Here is a 22,732-nt window from a genome sequence, read left to right on the forward strand (position 1 = left end):
AAGATATTTTAGCGTACGGTCGTTTAATTATTCTTAAGGTAAAGTACAGCAGCAAAACACGTAAGTAATTTTACGCATTATTTTCTCCAGAAGTTTTTAGTGTCACAGTAAAAGGTCTGCTAATTTACAACCGGTTTGGATGGCCACAGTTTCTCGTTACATTATTCAAGTTGTAATAAGCTGTATCTTTTGGAATGTCAATACAATACAAGATGAGACTGTTCTCAATGCTTATCTTAAAGCTTAGCTGGTATATTGTTTCTTGCTCTTTCACTGTTGTAAGGAATTGCGATGATATAAGGAATTTCAGCTGATCGCTTTCTTCTGGTTTCAGTAATCTTTACTCCAAACAACAGAGGAGATTTTTGAATTGGGTACTTTGAAGGAGTACATTGTTGCATAAATTATCTTCGTCTACTTGACATGCAGCACTTAGATTATTTCCTTCCAGTTGGTTCTTGCTTTCACTTGTTTTTATCTTATAATACTTCATCAACTAGAAGAAAGAACGGAAACAACTTACTTTTACTCATTACCAGCAAGATGCTGTAAAGGCGATGAAAGGATTGCGTTGTCGATTACGATTAAATATTTGTGAAACTAAACGAACATTATTCTAAGTTTTGGCTTCCCGCTCTCATAGCATTAAAACTCACGCTCAGTGCTGTAGTCGTAAAATTAGTAGAAGGTATGAATGTTAAGAAAATCCGAGAGTGTACTGTGAATATCAGTGTTATTAATCTAATTCGCTTCGGTCGCGTAAAAGTCTCATAAAACTATTAAGTATTGCCTAAGAATCAAATTCTAACAAATTTATTTTTTAATTTTCAGTAAATATTTTAATAATATTTGTTTTTTCAAGTCTTTTAAAAATTAGAAGGTATAAGCTATTCATTCACCTAAAAAAAATTCCAGAGGGTATACGGCATAAACCCTCGTTTACCCACCACTACAACCCTGCTAACGCTATGGACAGAAAGCTTGGTATGTGACCTTGATTTGCTTGTTCCTTTTTTCTTTCTACTTTCACTTGAATCTGAATTTCACTACTATCTGAATGTTATATTTAGATCTTTACTCAATTTTATCCTTGTCAATTTTGTCGTTGTCAGTGTTTTTTCTTGCTCTTCATCTCAAATTGCATTAAAATGGGACTAATAGAAATTCGACAAATGAAGAACAGGATAAACACTGACAAGGATAAAATGAGTATACTCATGCTATATATGAGTATACATGTCAGGGAAAGTACTAGAGAAAAGAATATCCTAGACCTCATTATCACCCATTAATCAGATGACATAACAGGGCTAACTGTAGAAGAACCAGTAGCAGGAAGTGATCACGGAGTTCTACGGTGGATGATGACGAGAGAGGTAGCAGAAGTAAAAGGCAAAGGAATGGGTTTTAATTTCAGAAAAGAAAGTCACGATGCCTTAAGATACTACATGGCCTCCATTAACTGGGTAGATATCGCGCGGAGAATAAATTAGCATTAGCATTTTAGCATTAGTAGAGGCATATGATGCAAGAAAGCAAGCTTATTCAGCATCAGCCAAAAAAAAAAAAAAACCCTCTCCCATTTCACCCCTCCGTTCGTTCGAAATACCTGTCCAGTTGAGCTTTAAATTTGTTTAGGCTATCAACTTCAACAACAAGTGATGGAAGTCGGTTCCACCAACCAACCACCCGCTAGCCAAAGGCAAATTTCCGCACATCTATCCGACATCCGTCCTTCCTCAATTTGAATTTATGCCCTCTGAGGTGATTATTCTGAGAAAGATGAAGAATCCCATTGGCATTGAGCATGCTCAAACCATTCAAAGCCTTATACACCTCTATCAGATCACCTCGCCGGTGCCTAGTCTCCAGACTCTGTAATTTGCAAAACTTAAGCCTTTCTTCGTAAGAGCAACCCTTTGTTCCATTTACTAATCTTGTTGCCCTTCTCTGTACCCGTTCCAGCAGCTCTACATCCTTCTTGAAATGAGGCCTCCAGACCTGTATACAGTACTCAAGATGTGGCCTAACCATTGCCTTATACAAGGGAATAATCACCTCCTTATCCCTGCTAGAAAAATTCCTGTATATCATTGACAAGACACCATGAGCTACTCTTGCAGCTCGTCTGCACTGCTCAGAGAACTTCATATCTGCCTGCACAATTACCCCCAGGTCCTTTTCATTCTCCACCACTGTCAGTGTAGTACCGCAGAGTTGATACATTGCTCTGGGGTTACTGTTACCCATATGTAGTACTTTACATTTGTCAATGTTAAACTTCATTTGCCACCTCTCAGCCCATCTGTTCAACCTTTCCAGATCCTGTTGCAGCAGCATAGCGTCAGTAGTGTCCTTAACGACCCTGCCAACCTTTGTATCATCTGCAAACTTAGACATTAAACTTGATATCCCATCATCAATATCATTCATAAACACCGAAAACAACAACGGACCCAACACTGAACCCTGAGGAACTCCACTAATAACATTAGTCCACGTTGAGCAGTGTCCATTGATTACCACTCTCTGTCTTCTGCCACTCAACCATCCCCTTATCCATAGCAGCAATTTGTCTCCAATGCCACACTGCTCCAATTTGTGCAGCAGTCTTCCATGTGCAACAGTATCAAAAGCCTTTCTAAGATCCAAATATATAATATCAAAGTTATTCCCTGCATCCAGTTCTTTTGTGACTACATCATAGTATCCAATCAAATTGGTCAGGCAAGACCTGCCCTTAACAAAACCATGCTGCGTCTGAGCTATAACTGAATTCTTGTCTAGATGATCCTGCAGTGCTTCTTTAACCAGTGCCTCCATTAATTTACCTGGAACAGAAGTTAAACTAACAGGTCTATAATTACTTGTGTCAGCCTTTGATCCTCCTTTGTGAATTGGGGTTACATTTGCACATCTCCAGTCTATGGGTACCTCCCCTGAGTCCAAAGAAGCAATTGAACTGTGGTACGCTTTTAAAACATTAATCACAGGTGCCTTGAATGCGTATTTACCATTAAAATAATACTCCACGAGGAGGGTTCCAAGTTGGATGAATAGATTTCAGCAAAGCTTTTGACTCAGTCCCACATGAGCGGTTGCTTTATAAGCTGAACAGGTTGGAATCACTGGGAAAATCCTTAAATGGATAGAAGGATGGGCAGGAGGCAGAGGGTTGTGATAAATGGCTGTTCCTCAGATTGGGTTGATGTAAGAAGTGGGGTTCCCCAAGGATCAGTATTAGGACCACTGTTGTTTTTAATTCTCATAAACGACATTGATGAAGATTGACGACATTGATGGATAGAGGGCGTGATGTCTAAATTTGCAGATGATGTTAAAATTGGTAGAGTAGTTAATGATCACTGTCAAGCTGAGCTTCTTCAGAGAGACCTAGATAGGCTTCAGGAATGGTCAGAAAAATGGCAGCTATGCTTTAATCCAACAAAGTGTAAGGTATTACACCTGGGAAACAGTAATCCCAAAATAACTTATTCACTTGGTGGAGTTCAACTAAACCCAGTATTGGAGTAAAGGGACTTGGGTGTTACGATATGGTCAGACATGAAATTCTCTGAGCATTGTAAACAGGTTGCAAGGAAGGCCCATGGTGTCCTATCGATCATCTATCGAACTTTTGCAAGTACAGACAGGGACGTGATAATCCCATTATATAAGGCTTATGTTAGACCACACTTGGAATACTGTGTTCAATGGAGACTGCACCTAAAGAAAGACATCGAGCTTCTTGAAAGGGTGCAAAGACGGCTAACTCGCCTGGTGAATTCTGCAAAAGGGCGTCCTTATGAAGAAAGACTTCGAATATGCGGGTTTTAGATTTTGGAAACTCAAATTTTGGATCGCAAATTAGTAACACATACGACATACCCGATATCCTTCCTGACGAGGTAGAACATACTTTGAAGAATCAGATAGCCCCGGGGGAAGATGAAGTTACCGTAGAATTGTTAAAATTGGGAGGATTTTGGACGCCTTAGAGGAGATTTGATTGAAGTGTTTAAGGCTCTGAGAGGCATCAGTGAAATGAATGAGGACGAAATTTTCAAGATTATAAATGATGCTAGAACTAGGGGACATAAATTCAAGTTAAGGGGGGGGGAATGTTTAGATTGGACTGCAGGAAGTTTTATTTTAGCCAACGAGTTATAAATTACTGGAATAAGCTGCCTTCATGGGTGGTAGAGGCCGACAGTTTGGGGAAATTCAAGGGTCATCTGGATGGTGCCTTCGGGTAGGGGAGGCGCGTGGGATGATAGGTTTAATTTCCTTTTTTTATTAATTATTATTATTTATTTATTTATTTATTTTTTTTTTTTGTTTTTATCATTGTTTTATTCGGATATTTTATTTTATTTTATTTTTTTGGCTGGTGCAGCATAAGCCATAGGGTTTCTTACACCATGCGGCTATTACTAATACTAATAAAAAGCAGAGAAGGCATAATTCAAATAGCAGAAGACTACTATAGAGAATTATACAAGGAGCGAGGGAATGATTCCAGCAGTGGAGAAGATGGATCGCAAATTAGTAACACATACGACATACCTGATATCCTTCCTGACGAGGTAGAACATACTTTGAAGAATCAGAAAGCCCCGGGGGAAGATGAAGTTACCGTAGAATTGTTAAAATTGGGAGGAAGAGACATGACACAAAAACTGGCAAGACTCTTCACAGAATACATTAGAAAATATGTGGCGCCTAAGGAGTGGAATAATACAACCCTAGTTTTGCTACCTAAGAAAGGAGATAAATCAAAAATTGGAAATTATAGACCAATTAGCTTGTTATCCCACATCTACAAGTTGTTCACAAGGGTCGTTACTACCAGATTCGAAAGAATACTTGACGAGAATCAACCGAAAGAGCAAGCTGGCTTTAGGATAGATTTATCAACTATGGATCACCTTCACGTAATATCGCAGCTATGGAGAAAGTAAATGAATACCATTATGCCAATGGCTTTTGTGGATTATGAAAAGGCATTTGACTCCATACAGCGTAAGGCAATGTTTCAGGCACTGGAAAGGCAAGGCATAAACACCCCATACATTATGATTTTGAAGAAAATATACGAGAACGCTACCTCATTTATTAGACTAGACAAAGACAGTAGGAAATTTAAAATTGAGAATGGAGTTCGACAAGGAGACACAATATCTCTGAAGTTGTTTACTGCTGCCCTTGAGAAAGCTTTCAGAAGATTAGACTGGTCGCAAAAAGGAGTCAATGTGAAGGGAGAGTACCTAAACCATTTACGATTTGCAGATGACATTGTGGTCATAAGCCACGATCCCAAAGAATTAGAGGAAAATCTTAATCAGTTATGCACAGTTAGTAAGGATTTCGGACTAAAGATGAATATGGCTAAAACAAAAGTAACGATGAACAGTTATGCCACAGAAAGGGATATAATCATTGAAGGAGCAGTAATTGAAAAGGTGGATTCATATATTTATCTGTGACAAGAATAAATATCGGATGGATAGCATTTAGGAAATATAGTCACATACTGAGGAGCAATATCCCAATTTGTCTGAAACCTAAAATAATGAATCAATGTATACTCCCAACCAAGACTTATGGAAGTGAAACTTGGGCACTCACCAAAAGAATGGAAGAGAAGCTGAAAACCACACAGCCAAAAATGGAACGAATTATATTAGGAAACAGACTGTTAGATAAGAAGAGAAACACATGGATTAGGCAGCAAACTCAAGTAAAGGACATTGTTATCAAAACTAAAGAACTAAAATGGTCTTGGGCAGGACATATAGCTCGAAGACATGATGACAGATGGACTAAGAAAATAACAGAATGGTACCCAAGAGGAGCTAGAAGAAAACCTTGAACACAAAGGCGGAGATGGACAGATGAAATTCATGAGATTGTGGGTAGTAAATGGATGGCCATTGCGCAAAACAGAAGGAACTGGAAAGTTGCTTGAGAGGCCTTCATCCTGCAGTGGATTGAAAATTGCTGATGATGAATAGAAATTCGTAGCCCCTCTCCGCCCCCCCGTCCAAAGTTTCAGTTTATGTTCAGTTCCACAGATCCTAAAACCGTACATGTGGTGTGGTTTTAGGGTCAATTCCTACTCCATAGCCCCGCTTCCTCCACAGAAATGGCGCCTCCGTAGCCAGGTGGGCAGGAGCAGCAGTGCGTAGCACATGCTTCTTGATTATACCCGGGTTCGTGCCCCACCAAATACGGAGGATGAGGAAATTTCAGGGAATGACCACCGCATATCCCCGCAGTAATATGGCCTTGGTTGCTAATGCTCCTAAAAAAACCTTACAACAACAACATTCACAGAAATCTATTTTAGTTCGGAAGTTCGAGCATTACTCGAGATTGATATTTATTACTTAAAGCGGTCCCAACCAACCAATGGCAACCCTACTGTCAGTTACACATAATTTAGCGGTACTCTAATATACTCTCTCTCTCTCCCCTGGTTGCCCAAGTACAGGGAGGGAAAAAAACTTTCCATGACAAAAAAAGATTGATATGAACAAACTGAAAATAATCAAATTATTTACTCGAGAGGGAAAAGTCGTACAACGCCAATTTTTTCGCTTATGTTTTATTCTCTGTGTAACTTTTAAGACCAATTGTGAATGTTTTTGCAAAAACATTGCGATAAATTAGAAACAGCAGCTCCAATCGTTTTCAGGATTTCAGGACATTTTTAGAATATTGTTTTAAACTCCCCCCCCCCACCTCCCCAAAATTAAGAACCAACTGCTGCACCACAAATCTGGCGTCACCCTACGACTACCCATATCGATGTGAATATCCCGTAGTAAACACTTTTTGAGTGCAGTGTAGGATTTAGAGACGTCATTCGATAATGTAACGCGCCCGAAATGCAAACACAACGCGTAAATTTCATAAGTTGTTGTTATTGTATAAACAAGGTACAGAAATTTCTGACAGAAGCAACAATATACAAATATATAGTATTAAAAACAAATGCAGTGTTAACGAATCTTCATTAAAAATGCAGTTTTAGCGTCGTGTCCTTTTTACCATATTGCCTCGACTTCTTTAATTCGATGCCAGTTTTGTTTTAACGATTTGTACTGTCTAGTGAAAATATTGCGCGCCCCCACTTCATTTCTGTTTAAATTTTATAGATTAAACCAGGCCAAAAATAAGATTTTGACACCCATAGGCATTAAATTAAAAAGGACATTGTTTCTCATTAAGCAGCGTGTCCTTTTATTCATTCATCATGTTTGTGATTTTCGTCAAGGATAGTAATAATACACAGACGTACTAAAAACATTAAGAACCGAAACAAAATAAAAATAAAACTGCGGATATAGGCTAATACGTGAAGTCCCAGGACAAAATTGTGATTAGTGTACGTAGCAACACGCTACAACATCTGTTTTACTGTTGTCGATTCTCGCCTCTTCTAGGCAGGTTCCCGGAAAGAGCAAAACGTATTCGTATTTGCAATTTCTCGTACGTAAGTTCGAGTTTAGATGAAAAGAGGAAGATGTGGTGAAGGGATTCTCTGTTACCCATCGTCTTAATTGTACGCAAATTAGCATGAATGAGATGAAGAGAGATTGTTCGAGAATAATACAGTTGCCTGCATTCTAATATTTTACAAAATTCGCATGTGTTTGCAGCATGTTTAAACAAACTACAAGATACTAATCACAAGTTCGTTTAATGCTGAATAATTTTTCGCCTTCTTTCTTTGAAATAAAGTAAATTCTTGTGTAAATACAGATGCAAAGAAGTTGTTCTACTTATCAGTCCTAAGCAAATCAGAACCAACATTAATGTAGAATAATAATCAGGCTGAATTCAATTTATAAAAACAGGCAAGGAAATGATGCAATAAATCCGAGCAGAAGAACATCGATCGGCATTTATGGACGGCTCAAAATGAATCCTAGGTCTTTGTGACTGCTGAAGGTATTAATGAACTATAAAGAAAAGACATTTCCCTATAAAGTGCCACACTTTATAGTGAAATGTATCTTCTCCTTCTTAGTCAATCTATTCCTGCATGTTTTAACGCAATCTTCTCTCAGCATGGAATGAATATTCCATAAGACACCTCCGAGGACAAATCTCCATCACTGCCTAAGTGTTATAGATCCATCTCTTCTCCAAATTGTAGAAAATGCGCTGGCCCTCCTTAAATTTTTGCTCAGCGAGAGAACGGTACACCTTTCCAAGAATAATAGGATCTATTATGGAATCATTAATGCGAGCGACCTTTTTTTACCCGTAGTAATTCCCAACGTGGCAGGAAGAAGTGATATCGTAACATATGCCGACGACATCCAGCTGTTGATCTGACCAGCATCATATCAGTCTGTAACCTGCAACTCGATTTGCTAATTACATCGACAGAAATTATCCTCTTTTTGTTTCCACAATTCCTTAATCCCTGGGAATTGGCAGTTATAATGACCTAGGAGTTATTTTGGACCCTAAGATATGTTTAATAAGTATATTTCAATGTTCGTGAACAAGATGAAATCACTTGCGATGGTGCGTAAGGCAAAATCTTCATTCACAATGTCAACATTACCAGGAAATACATTCAAACTATGATCTATCTAATTGGCTTTAGCTACTCCATCACAACACACACACACACACACGACAATTCTGTGGAGAAAACACTGACTCCAAAAGTGGGGATCACACAAACACCACCTCCTGTATCATATTCAACAATAAGCTTCACCTTTACCCAGATAAACAGCAGACAGCTTAAAAGCATCCCCAATCTGCCTCACTGGTATAATATCAACTGCGATATGTGGAACTATGCTGACATAAACCCTCTCGTTCGCTACTAACCACTGATACTTGCGAGGCTTCGGAGGCTGAAACCGTGTGATAGATTCCAACTGGTACAATCCGTTCCAGTGATCTAGGCTCTAGTCTCAAGTGGTGGTAATGCATACAGATATGCCACAGATGCAGTAGGTCGGATTACAGAGCAGATCTCTGTCTTGCTGGTCAACATGCCCCACCAAACGGTTCTCAGGTCCTCAACTGACCATATTCAACAGACTTGTCAAGGGTTGACCTCTCCTATATTCTTTTTGTATTTTGCACTTTATTTAACATTCTCTGCACTGTTCTGAAAATCTGTAAAATCATCTGCCCCGTTAGAAAGGAGACATTTTCAATTTTTAGCTACCCAATTTTCTCTCTTTTTGCTTTTATTAGTTTAATCGAAAATTGTTCGTTGTGTACGGTACATTATTATATTATTATTACATTATTATATTATTATTACATTATTATATTATTATTATTATTATTATTATTATTATTATTATTATTATTATTACATTATTATATTATTATTATTATTACATTATTATATTATTATTATTATTATTACATTATTATGTAATCCTATAATAATTGTATTTCATGTTAAATTCTAAGACTGTTTTTTATTTTAGGAATCTGTAACTTTAAGTATGTGCCGATCTTGTAGGTTATGGTGAATTCTATTGCCCTGCTGTCTTTTCAACAAGCAATTAAAATATTTCTTCTTCATGAGCCACCTGCTTGGAGTTGTTTATACGGACCCTATGCTTCCCTGAAGTGGGCCAATATGGTTAATTTCTTTCCATTCAGCGTTCACATATACGCTTTATTGACTTTTTACCTTCATCTCTTTTAAATCCTTTTCACAATTTGGCTTGGCATTATCACTGTCTGGTACCAGATTATTAATGCTTTATACATTTCATATTGAACAGGACCTCCTGATCTGATGATCTGTTGCTATCAAGCAGCCTCCTTTTCTGATAGCAACGTTAAAGTATATCATAATTATGTCCATTAAAGAGAAAATTTTCAGGATAAACATATTGTACCTGTTTAAAAACAACTCATTTCCTGGTTGAATAGGAAAAACCACCTAAAGTGACGCTTTCAGCATGGATGGTCCTAGGTAGGGGCTAAAGATGTTATATCCTCACTTTACAATTAAAAAATGTGATATATTTTTACTGCTATATGATGATTAAAGCTTACTGATTCCCCGGAATACTGCTTTAGCCCCTTCTCCCCCTCCCTTCAGAAAATCACAAAACCATCCTGGTCTTCCGCACAGATTTTTTACTGCTGACCAGTGACAGAATATTGTTTGTTACGATGGTCAAGATTTATACTAATATGATGATCATAAAGCCAACATTTGGCGAAAACCACACGAAATTGTGCATCAAAAATGTGTTATTACCTCTACGGCTCAAGAAGGCAGTTACTCCGTAATGATTTCGAGTACCATTTGTTGGGAAGGCAGTAAGCTGCAGTACCTCTTGTATGGTCATGTATCATCCCAAACGTGTATGGACATTTTCTTTGATCATGTGCATCCTGTGATGACAATTCTCTGCCCGCACAGGTTATGGAATCTTTCAGGACGAAATGCTACTGCCCATCCATCAAAAAAAGTTCTTGAATGGTTTTAAGAGCATGATAGTGAACTCCAACACGTCCTAGTTCACCACGGTCTCCTATCTCAGTCCTATATGGCATAGCACTGAACCAATAAGAGCTGAACTTTGTCCAGCATTTTGGGTTGGACCATTCCTTCAACAATGCGTCAAGCAAACGATAGACTCAATCTTTTCTTTTTTAGCTAATAATTCAATAACAATTTGTCCATAGCAAATGTACATATATTTTATTTATTTATTTATTTTTTTTTTTTTGGCTAGTGCAGAATAAGAGCGCCTCTTATTATTGAACACGTCGAACATCTTAGAGAAGAATCAGGGAGCTAAAAAACTCCTCCATTTGGAGCTCTCATTTGCGTGATGTATGTTTCAGGAATGTTCTCGAATCCCATTGGACAACGTTCAGCCTCTTATTTTTTCAGCTCCACGTCATACAGTAGCAGTTATTAAAGCTCAGTGAAGTTCAAAGTGTTATCAGCTGCCGTTCTCTAGTTTATTTATTTATTATTTCCCCATGTATATAAGTTCACATGTAGCATTCGCTAGCGTAAATTGTTCTGGAGGTCATATGTATTTTATTATTAAGAACTGATGCATGGTTGTCTTTCATAAATCTGCATGCGTTTCACTTATAGTTTAATGTAACCATTATTTTTGTTCGATAGACGAAACGCTGTAAGAAGAACATCCTGTCGATAGCCATGAATGATCCACGGGAAGGATTGTGTGACAGGAAACTTGAAATCCTTGATCAAGTAAGTTTGTAACAGCTTTTCAGTATCTATTCCAGGTCTCGCAAAATGATCAACAGCATGAACAAACACGTGAGAAGTGTCATCTGTAATTCTCAAACCACTATAGGACTTAGTTTTGGCTAAGTCACATAGTGTGGGACTTAGCTCAAAGTGGCTTGTTTTCAATACTTGTAGTCCCACAAGTATTGAAAACAAATGTAAATTGATATTGGTGGGAACCCAGTAGTTTCTTATGTTTTATTAATTTCCACCTCCAAAACAAACACAATTGCGATGAAAGTAATTGGTCGCACTGGGCTCAGTTAGTTATTCCTTTATCGTGAAGGCTCACCCCCCTCCGTCTTTTACGATTGCACCAATAATAAATAAATCTTTTACTCCCCAACTCTCTCCATCTGTTTCTGAACATTGCCTGCTAACCGAGTGGAAGTTGGGTTACAAATATCGTGCATACCTCTGTTTTGCAGTGCAGTTTTTTACTCCGAATAAATATCCTCTTAATTAATAAAAACCTATTAAAAATAGGTAGGAACTTACCTTCTTTTCGTGTACAGAAGAATCAATTTCTAATAAATAAACTAAAGAGACGACCGTTTCACAAGCATTTTTCATTCTATCACACAAATAGCATGATAGAGCGAAAAATGCTGCTTCTCTATTCTCTTAGGATATTAAACTGTTATTCGTGTCAAACGCACCATCACTGTAAGTGTTTCAGAACACTTCCCTAAGAGTTGATAGAAGCAGTGAAGTTACAAGATTAAAATGAGCACACGAAGCTGAAAGTTTAATTATGAAGTCATAACAAAACCTTGGCATATATAAATATAGGGCAATTCTTAAGAGAGGTGATGGTTATTTCTCGTAAAAACGGAGCGGCGGGGAAGGTGCAGGATTCTTAAGAAGTAATAATAAATAAAAACTAAAAAAAACCGCCCACCTTATCGATAAACAAAACAATTGGCCAAATGTACATACTGCAATACTCCACCCTTTCTCTCTCTCTCGTTCTAAACTTCTAAGTATCCAGAATTCTTAATTCACGATCTCTCTCTTCCATTGGTATCTCGTACCACACCCTCTCTACTAGTGGAACGAGCCGAACCACCTTGATTTAGTCCTGCTTCTTAGATACCTTCACTTTCTACTCCTAGGCTGTCTTCAGTTCTGATCATGACTCTTTTGCAAGTACCTTTCATGACTGTCATAAGTACCTTTCAAACAGCCACGCACGCGTGTCATTATTATATTATCACGCTATAAAGTTGTGTGATGAGGTTGGTGCCCATATACGTTTTCAGAAATGAGGAACTAACAGGATTCACGGACTTCCAAAGAGATATGATTGTCGGTACACTTTTAGTAGATGTAAGAAATGACTGCTGCACTCAAGTGTAATTGCGGCACGTTCAAACACTGTTTTTCACTTTCCATTTTGAGAAACCTTGTCCTGATCAATCAGCTTCAACTTCTCGAATATCCGTTACCAATTCCTTAAATGCCGATCTCCAGGTAATTCTCCAGTGGGACAAAGACAACTTAGTTGATTTCAACCCTTCTAAAACCCAGTCTTGTCTTATATCTCGCAAAAAGGATTCTTCTGCTCCTATGCTTATCTTTAGTGACATTCCGATTTCTAGGCAAAATGATATATCTCTTTTTGGGATTACCCTGACTTCTAATCTCTCTTGGCACAAACACATTACAAATATTGCTTCCTCTGCATCTAAAAAACTTGGTTTTCTCTTTCGCTCTCGGCGTTACTTTTCTTCCAAACAGCTGCTCACTCTGTATAAATCTCAAATCCGCCCTGCCATGGAATATTGTTCCCACATCTGGGGTGGTGCCCCCAAAACCTCTCTCCGGCTTCTTGATTCCATTTAGAAGAGGGCAGTTAGGTTAATTAATGACTCCTCTCTAACAGAGTCTCTCCACTCGCTGTCTCATAGATGCACTGTTTCTGCTGCATGCCTCTTCTACAGATACTTCCATGGGCACTGTTCTTCTGAATTAGCTTCTATAATTCCTGCTCTCTCTTTCAAAACAGTCTGAACACGTGTCGCCATCAGCCAACATCCATTTACTGTCCAACTTCAAACCCACAGAACCAACTTTTCATCTTCCTCATTTATTCATTCAACTGCCGTTTTCTGGAACAACCTTCCTTCATACGTATTTCCTGAAAATTACAATCTACAGAAGTTCAAGTCCAATGTCAACAAATATCTCCTTTCGTCTTCTCAACCTCCAACCCAAGCACGGTACTAAGTACTATAGGTTCTAATACCTCTCGTGTTTTGGGGTTTACAAAAAAAAAAAAAAAAACTGTTACATTCGCGTCTTTACGGAATGGAAAACCCGACAGAATACATCAGTAACGCAATTGCAACCGAAAATGTATGGTGATAGCGCGAAGTGCTGACTGTCTGGACTGAATTATAAAGTGTAATTGTTTCCAAACAGCGGAACAATTAACCATTACATTTAGTGCGAGAACATCACAAAGCAGCACTTCCACCATGGGAACAACCCTACAAAGAATGCGCAACGGGAGTAGGGGACCCTCACGAAATCCACTGATCTATATCATCTGGATAAACGGATGCATGCTAGGAACGTCAAGAATGGACGCAGATAGACTGGGGGCACGTGGTCCGAGGAATGTGGATTTACGCTTTTCAGCACTGATGGAAGAGAGCATATATGAAAGATATCTCACGACGCACTGGAACTGTTCTTTGGATCATCATACATTCTGTTAGGACAGGTGCAATATCTTGACGCATGTTTCCCTAACAGCCCTTGGTTTCCTTGATATGATGTATGTTTGTTTATCCCTATAAACAGGGATACTTTTAAAGTGAAAATGCAATTATCCACCATGCAAAACGTGCGAAAGAGTGGTTTGTTTTGTTTTGTTTCGTTTCCAAGGCTTTGTTTTCTATTTCTGTTAGAAGGAGGAGGATGATAGTGTCGTTCACGCAAGTAACGCCTCCCAACTAGCGGTCACTCGGAGGACAGCTTTGTATTATTTTTTATCTGTTCCAAGTCAGAAGTTCGAAGAGGATAGCATCACTCAAGGAAAACAAACTAACAGTAGGAAGCGGCACGCAAAACAAATACTCCACTAGCACATTTTATTGTACCGGGATGACACCCCGTGTCTTATCAAAATAAAAATGACCACCCTCTGTTCCTGCCCGTGACCTACGCAGGATGCATTTAAGCATAAGGCATTCTGTTACTGACAAATGTTTGTTTGCTGTTATTGACAAATTTAATTACAAGTCGATTGTTGTATCAGTACCACTGAAGAAGGTTCCAAGATGTGTACTGGAATGTATAGTTTAGTATTGTTTGTTAATTTTAGTCATTTATTTCAGTAACTGAGGTTAATAATGATTTTCTTTTTTGCAGTTTCGAGAGGTTATGTCAGATGTACTCCAGCCTGAATGCGAAGATCTCTATCTCCTTCGATGGCTGAAAGGTGAGTACCACTCAAAATACTATTCGTGTTTCTCCCTCACACTAATAATAACATTGTTACAGCTATTGTTACGACTTCTCCCTAATAATATTGTTACAGCTGGATTTGGGTGGGAGGATCACACATCGAATTTCTTTTCTTTCTTTCTTTTTTTTTTTTTTGGACTAAGCATTCTAACGAAGTATTTGAAGAGATGAAATGACGTTGTTCTTTTTAAGGTTCTGCATGCTACCTATGGGTTGTTTTATTCATTTGCAGTCTTGTATTGCTGTTGTTAAACATGGATTAGGCTGCAAACTCAACTAAAGGACATCCTTATCAAAACTAAAAAACTGAAATGGATTTGAGCATGACACATAGCTCGAAGACATGATGACAGATGGACTAAGAAAATAACAGAATGGTATCTAAGAGGAGCTAAAAGAAGAGATGGATAGATGAAGTTCACAAGTTCGTAGGTAGTAAATGGATGGCCAATGCACAAAACAGAAGGAACTGGAAAGTTGCTGGAGAGGCCTTCATCTTGCAGTGGATTGAAAACGGATGACGATTGTTGTTGTGACTAACTGTTGGAACTAAGCAATCAAAAAAGTAAACGTACCACATCGTCGAAAACGGGTGCAGCATGTGGGGTACAGGTCGTTGATATTATTAACAGGGACATTCATATGTCATTGTGGCGGACCCCAGAGTTTCCCCCGCTATTGTACTTCTTGTATTGAAGCTTGCGCCAAAACCAGCCATTTGTATGTAGTGTGTTGGGTGTGTAAATGTTATGATGTGTTCTGTTGTCGGCCGGTAACTGGCTCTTAGCAGGTGAGAAGCGGCAACACCTGGTCACCACGTCCCATCCCCCAATGATATTATTAACAGCGAAAAGAAACACCATCAATTTGTTTGCACTTCTGTACAGCAGTCTTTCGTGACAAATTTGTAAAATAAATTGAATTTCAAACGCCACATTTAACCTACTTTCTCGCCAACGAGATGGCAGAAACTCTTTTCACACTACAGAAGCGAAAAATGTTCAGTAACCCATTCACCTACAACTATGTGATATATTTTTTTGGCCAGCTCTCAGTTGTACATAAAGGAAAAAGACAGATGACAATGTGTTCGATGCAATACCTCAATAGTTTCATTTATAGGACGAAACGCAGAGTGATTATTAATTATTATGACCTGTGCAGAAACAGCTACTGAATTTGTTGTTTTGCAGCTTTCCTTTTAGAGATCGGGATAATTATGGACTTCGGTCTAGCCTCTTCAGATGTTTCTCGATCGTTGATTTGCCCGCTGGTACCCGTTTACATCGGCAACAACCGCTACGGACAAAGTAGGCTAGGTTTATATTGTAAACAAAAACATGTCTTTATAGCTGTGACTGTCAACATGACCTCTTATACCCATTAACATCGAACAACAAATCTTGCTAGTGTAAGCAGTAGTTAACTAGTGTAAAAATGTAAATCATGCGATGTGTGTGTTTTATACAGTGCACTTCACTCAGATAGCCAAGTACCGAGTTCCTTAATTTCCTTTTGATTTTTTAGCGTAAATATGATCGTGATTATGAGCAAAAAGGTATTAGTATTAGCCACATGGTGCTGGGAATACACAGGATTGCGCTGCACTAGCCAAAAAATAAAAATAGTAAAGAATAATAAATAAAAAATAAATAACCTACCCGTCTGTTTCCCTTCTTACTTTGGTAACTATCCAGCTGAATTCTGAATTTATCCAAGCTGCCAGCTCAAGAAAACTTCCTGCAATCTACCTTAAAACCTTTTCCCCGTAATTTATATTTATGACCACTAGTGCAGAAAACATAACAGCGAAAATATTGTCTTCTTCAATTCTACTGTCCCCTCTCAGACCCTAGACCCCGATCAGGCACCCTGTAAGGTGGGTAGTTGCCAAGCGCTGTAGCCCACATATTCGAAGTCTTTCCTTATATCGGCGCCCATTTGAAGAGCTTACCAAAGAGGTTACTCGCCTTTGGACTCCCTTCAAGAAGCTCGATGTTCTGTTTAGATATGGTCTCCTACGCGGACACAGTATTCAATGTGCAGTCTTACAATTGCCTTATACAATTGGATTATAACCTTCCTATCTCTACGAGTAAATGCTGGATAAATCATCGATAGCACAGCATGGGCCTCCTTCCTTTTTTTTCCTCCTGTTTACTGTGCTCGGAGAACTTCATATCCATCCGTTTCGTATCTACCAAACCTCTTCAAATTCCTCTACTCTTTTTAATTCAAACCCACCACGTGTATAAGTTGTTTTGCTATTCCCCACATGTAAGACTTAATCTTTGCTAGTTTAACCTTTTTTTTTTTTTTTTTTTTTTGGTACTGTTACAGATCAACTTATCTGTTACAGGCTCGGTATCATCACCGCTCTGCAACGGTGATGATTTGGCCAGCTCTTTTTCTGCTTTGTTAGACTGGCCAGCTCTGTATTCATCCATTGCTAATTTTGAAGCTTCTGATCTTCTGTACATATAGGGAAGTAGGCCATTGTGGATTGCAATCTGTTTAAACCAAGCTATGGAGAAAATGGAACATCTCAATTCTGAAGTGGAAATAAAAAAAAGAAACCGTTACCATGCGAATCCCTGCGTGATATGCAACTCACACATTTGAACTGTTATTATTTGTACAGCTTGTACATCTTTCTTATAGATGTACAAGCATTACAATGTACTTCTCCAATTGCTCAGAAGCTTGTGCCTGCATATTCAAGACAATTCTTCAGTTTTTTTTTATTCAACAAGCATTCATCGCTGCTGTTTCTCATGCGTGTTACTAAGCAGCTTAAGAATATTTTTATTTTCTTTCTTCATTAGCTAAATTTAATTTCAACTTCTGGCAACTAACTGATTACAACAGAAAGAGTTAATTTTGCACCGATGCACGAGAAAGTTTCGCCTTCGTTTTTCAGTGATTAAATATATGCAAATGAAATCTATAAAAATTTATTAAATTTATTTCAAACCACATTTAAAATTAATAGAATCATGCGAAGAATATTCGGAAAGTATTGAGCATCGAGACTGGTGACCATCACCATTTTAGTTGATGGGCATCACTGTCAATCGCGGTTAATATTAGTAATGGCAAATGAAGCAAGAAAACAGGCTTATAAAGCATCAGTCAAACAATATACGTCTCACATCACCTGTCCATCCCTTCCAATAGTTCGTCTTTTTCTTTTTTGAACTTATTCAAACCATCCACTTTTACAACAACAAGTGAAGTTGTTTGTTTGTTGTTTGTTATTTTGGTTTTTTAGGAGCATTAGCAACTAAGGCCATATTGCTCCGGGAATATGCGGTGGTCATTCCCTGACCTTTCCGCATCCTCCGTATTTGGTGGTGACGGGCTCGAACCCCGGTCTAATCAAGAAGCGTGTGCTACGCACTGCTGCTCCTTCCCACCTGGCTACGGAGGCGCCTCAGAAGTGAAGTTGTTCCAACAATCAACTACCTGCTTGCTGAAGGCAAACTTCCGCATATCTATCCCGCAACCATCCTTCCTCAATTTGAATTTGTTCCCTGATGTGCATAGTCTGAGCAAAATGAAGCGTGCCATAAGCATTGAGTTTGCTCAATCCAGTCGAAGTCTTAAACACCTCAATCAGATTATCTCGCATGTGCCTGGTTTCCAGACGCTCCAATTTGCAGAAATGCATATTTCATGTGCATGCAGCCGTCTGGTGAGAGAACATAAATCAAGCATAATAGTAAATGTAATGCGGGCTTGATATCTTGCATCAAGCCAGGACTCCTACTACCGCACATATTCGATCATTTGCAGAATAAGCGAGCTAAAATAAACACTAAACGTTTTGTCAGTAGCGAAAGAGCAAACTAAATTTGCTACAAGCAAATTTAGTTTGCTGTGACCATACTTCGCAATAAGATTTCTAATGAGTTTACAACTCACTAGAAATCTTATTGTGAAGCAAATCACTAAGATTTGCTAGAGCGTTAGACTAAAACGGCTAAAAAAGAAAATAAAAATCTGCTTAAATCACTTTTCCTACGTGAAGAAAAAACTATAGTTTATACGATTGTAAAAGTGCGATTTTTTTTATTTCATAAATTCTGTAATAGTATTCAAATAAACTAGTAGGTGTTGGGTTCCCACATAAAGTTAACGAAATATTCAAATCACTTAAATAACGTCTATGGTAACTCCAGTCCTCCGTGATAGTGTAGTGGTTTCGCCGCTTGTCATTCTGTTGAAGCGGTGTTTAGTTCTAATCCTTCGGTGAATGGAGATGTTCCACAGTCGAGGCCAAAGGTTAGTCAATCTCCGACGGAGGAAGTAGAATTGTCCACCTCCCCTCCCCTCCCCTCCCTTGAGCTATTTCTGGTTTTTCAGCCCGCACAGCATGCAAACCGTGCCTGAACACTCTTCTATAGACATAACACGCACAGTGCATTATAGCCTTAGCTGCAGACGCTATAAAAAAATAATAATATAATAACAATAACAACGTACTGGTGCTTTAAAAATTTTTACAGTTTTTGGTAATTTCCACAGTAGATAGATTTTAACGAAATTAAGATATCCGTTTTTAAATTAACTATTGCAAAATTAAAGTTGATTCTTACTTCATTAATGGAAGAGCAGCCTTCTTGTAATCACAGTACACAATCACACAAACACGCACGCACGCAGCCATAAAGGTATTTTCACCATAATTTCAAACGGTAATTTCCATATCTCATCACAGAGCACACACAAACACAACTGATTGGTTAAAAAAATAGTGATGGCATAATCGAATGATTATTAATCCATTATGGAAAACAACATGTGAAAAATAACATGATAACATCAGCTCAAACAACGTGTTTGAACTGATGTTATCAGAACTAAATCTTAAGTTCCGCACTGCCTCATGTACTGGGTGATTTTGTATTCATCATACTATTTCTTTTCTTTGCAACTTCGCACGCTTCAAATTTTTCCCACTGTCAACATCATTATTCTTTATAGAAAGGCTTGGAGATTTGGTTGGCAACATTCTGCAGATAACGTAAAAAAATGGCGGCGTACAGCATTGAGTAAAAAGTGTTTATTGTTAATTAAGGAATGCTGGAGAAGTCGGAATTCAATTGTTTGTGCTCAAAGAAGATCCCGACCGTGTCCGATGGATCAACAAACTAAACAGTGTTTGAAGTTACACATTTCCCAACAACACTAAAATATAATTTAAGGTTAATCTGAACAACACTGATTAAACAATAATCTGTGTTGTTCAGATTAATAAAATGGTATGATGAATAAAATTTTATTTATGCATTGCGGGACGAATATATAATATTGCCGATTCGATTATATGGAAATACCTAAAACGTTAATCGATTATTTCATTTATTTGCCACGATGGATTTTTTCGATTATGCTCGTCACTGTAGAGGAGGCGTTTTAAAGCCTCCTCTGCAGCTCCTGTTGCACTAGGTTTACTTTCAAACTAGAATACTTTTGGGGAATAAGTTCGGTTGCCTAGGAGTGACGTTAGCTCATGAAAATAACCACTGGAACTTCGTATTTAGAACTTGCACTGAGTTAAACGGAAGTTTCTTCACTGACAATGATACCAATACTTTTTTGCTTTAGAGAAAATGTGTTTCTGGCGTCCTCAACGTCTGAGTTTATGGTTTTCATTTGGTTATAGCTGACCGAAGATTTAGATGTGTGTTCTAATGTTGTGACTCGATTTTGTATTAAATGTTTCGGAGTTCTAGAAGGTCGACCCGTTAAAGTGCTGCATTTTTTTTTCTACATCGATTGATTAGCTGTATTAGATGACGACCGTGAGATTATGCTAGAGGTTCTATTAGTCTGGTTATTGTCATGTGTTCTAGTATCTTTAAAGAAGCCCAACTCTTTCTTAAACAAATTTTGGCTGTGCGAGTTAAAATTCACCCCAGTTTTACTGTTGATGGGTATTCCACCAGAAAACACTGTTGACGGATTCCTTCAACATCCTTTAATGATAAGACTGTTCCGTTGATAGCACTTTGTAGTTTTGAAATTCCACAATGGTGGAAAAAAGAGAGAGAGAGAGAGAGAGAGAGGATTTGACTGTATTTGACCTATCCATTGTTCCAAATTGGACACTTTTGGAATGTTCATGAATACTGGAAGAAAGCCTAGCCGTCTGTAAGATTCCCAACATATATGCATCTTCTACTGATGTACCGTAGTAACAGGCCGACCGGGCTAGCCGGGTGGGTAAAGTGCCTGTCTGGCAACCCAAAGGTCGCGGGTTCGAATCCCGCCTCGGGCTTGAATCAAAGCACTGCAAAAACCTTGGGAGGTGCATTATGGCCACAGAAGCCGATGCGCCAACAACTACCCAAAAAAAAAAAAAAAAAAAAAAAAAGAAACCATAGTAACAGTGGTTACTGTTACTACGGTTTCCCTCGCCTCAAGTTAAAACACATGTTTTTATATACTTAGCATGGATCAATTGGTAGTCTTCCAGAGAACCAGAGCTTCACTTGAAACGTGTGGTTTCGCTTCAAGCGAAACGAAACTTTACTTTAAATTACGCCCATACAGTTTTAAAAAGCATCACGTGTTGGATCGAAAACAACTGTCTAAGATTATGTTTGTGAAATGCACACATGAGTAGTTATTCAAGGAGGAGAGGGCCACATGTTTATAAAAACTCTAACGGGGAGTTAAATAATTTTGTAGTAACTGAGAGCAAAGTGGAGGAGAAATTGCCAAAGTTAAACATAAGAAAGGCACCTGGGGTGGATGGGATCTATCCAGTTATATTAAAGGAGGTGGCACAAGGAAGTAAGCAAAACCCTTAGCCATAATTGTGAGAGCATCTTTGGTCTCAGGGGGAAGGCCTCGCGGACCGAAGATATGCAAATGTATCCCCAATTCATAAAGGGGGATCAGGGGGTGACACGAGTAATTACAGGTCTGTAATTACTCGTGTCAACCCTTTATCTGGGTAATTACAGACCTGTTAGTTTGACTTCTGTTCCAGGGAAAATAATGGCGTCGCTGGATCATCTAGACAAGACTGCAGCAATAATTCAGACACAGCATGGGTTTGTTAAGGGGAAGTTTTGTCTGACCAATTTGATTGGATACTATGAGGTGGTCACAAAGGAACTGGATGGAAAAATAATTTTGATATCGTATACTTGGATTTCAGGAAAGCTTTTGATACTGTTGCACATAGGAAAACTACTGTACAAATTGGAGCGGTATGGTATTAAGAGCATTATGGTATTAAGTTGCTACAATGGATAAAATGATGGTTAAGTGGGAGAAGACAGAGTGGTAATCGATGGATAACGCTCTTCGTGGACTAATGCTATTAATGGTATCTCCCCAGGGTTCGGTGTTGGGTCCATTGTTGTTTTGTATATTTTTCAATGATATTGATGAAGGTATATCGAGGTTAATGTCAAAGTTTTCAGTGATACAAAGGTTGGGCGGGTTGATAAAAACAGTAATGTCAATATGCTGCTACAACAGGATCCGAAAAAGTTGGGTAGAGGGGCTGAGAAGTGGCAACTGAAGTTTAACATTGACACATGCAAAGTATTGCATATGGGTACCAGTAACTCCAAAGAAATGTACCGAGTGGTGTTACACTCTGGTTAGTGGAGAATGAAAGAGACTTGTGGGTAATTGCGCAGTCAGATATTAAGTTTTCTGACAGTGCAGACGGACTGCCAGGGTAAGTCATGGGGTCTTGTCAATGATATGCAGGATTTTTTTTTTTTTGGTAGTAGTTATTGGCGCATCGGCTTCTGTGGCCATAATGCACCTCCCAAGGTTTTTGCAGTACTTTGATCCAAGCCCGAGGCGGGATTCGAACCCGCGACCTTTGGGTTGCTAGGTAGGCACTTTACCCACCCGGATAGCCCGGTCGGCAGGAATTTTGTGAGCAGGGATAAGGAGGTGATTATCCCCTTGTATAAGGCAATGGTCAGGCCACACCTTGAGTTACTGCGTACA

The 22,732-nt window shown here is 38.6% G+C and overlaps 1 protein-coding gene across 1 annotated transcript in view; it reads left to right on the top strand.

The window, feature by feature from the left end:
* Positions 1 to 22,732, top strand: part of LOC150081803 (SEC14-like protein 2) — a 141,595-nt gene continuing 118,863 nt past the window's right edge. Inside the window, exons 1-3 of the mRNA XM_090379691.1 lie at positions 1 to 60; positions 11,147 to 11,236; positions 14,654 to 14,723. Coding sequence (XP_090235817.1) covers positions 11,183 to 11,236; positions 14,654 to 14,723 — 124 coding nt within the window. The 5' untranslated portion in view covers positions 1 to 60; positions 11,147 to 11,182. The remainder of the gene's footprint in view (positions 61 to 11,146; positions 11,237 to 14,653; positions 14,724 to 22,732) is intronic.

Source organism: Mastigoproctus giganteus, chromosome 8 (genome assembly GCF_048544385.1).
Source record: "Mastigoproctus giganteus isolate SK-2022 chromosome 8, ASM4854438v1, whole genome shotgun sequence".
Lineage (NCBI taxonomy): Eukaryota > Metazoa > Arthropoda > Arachnida > Uropygi > Thelyphonidae > Mastigoproctus > Mastigoproctus giganteus.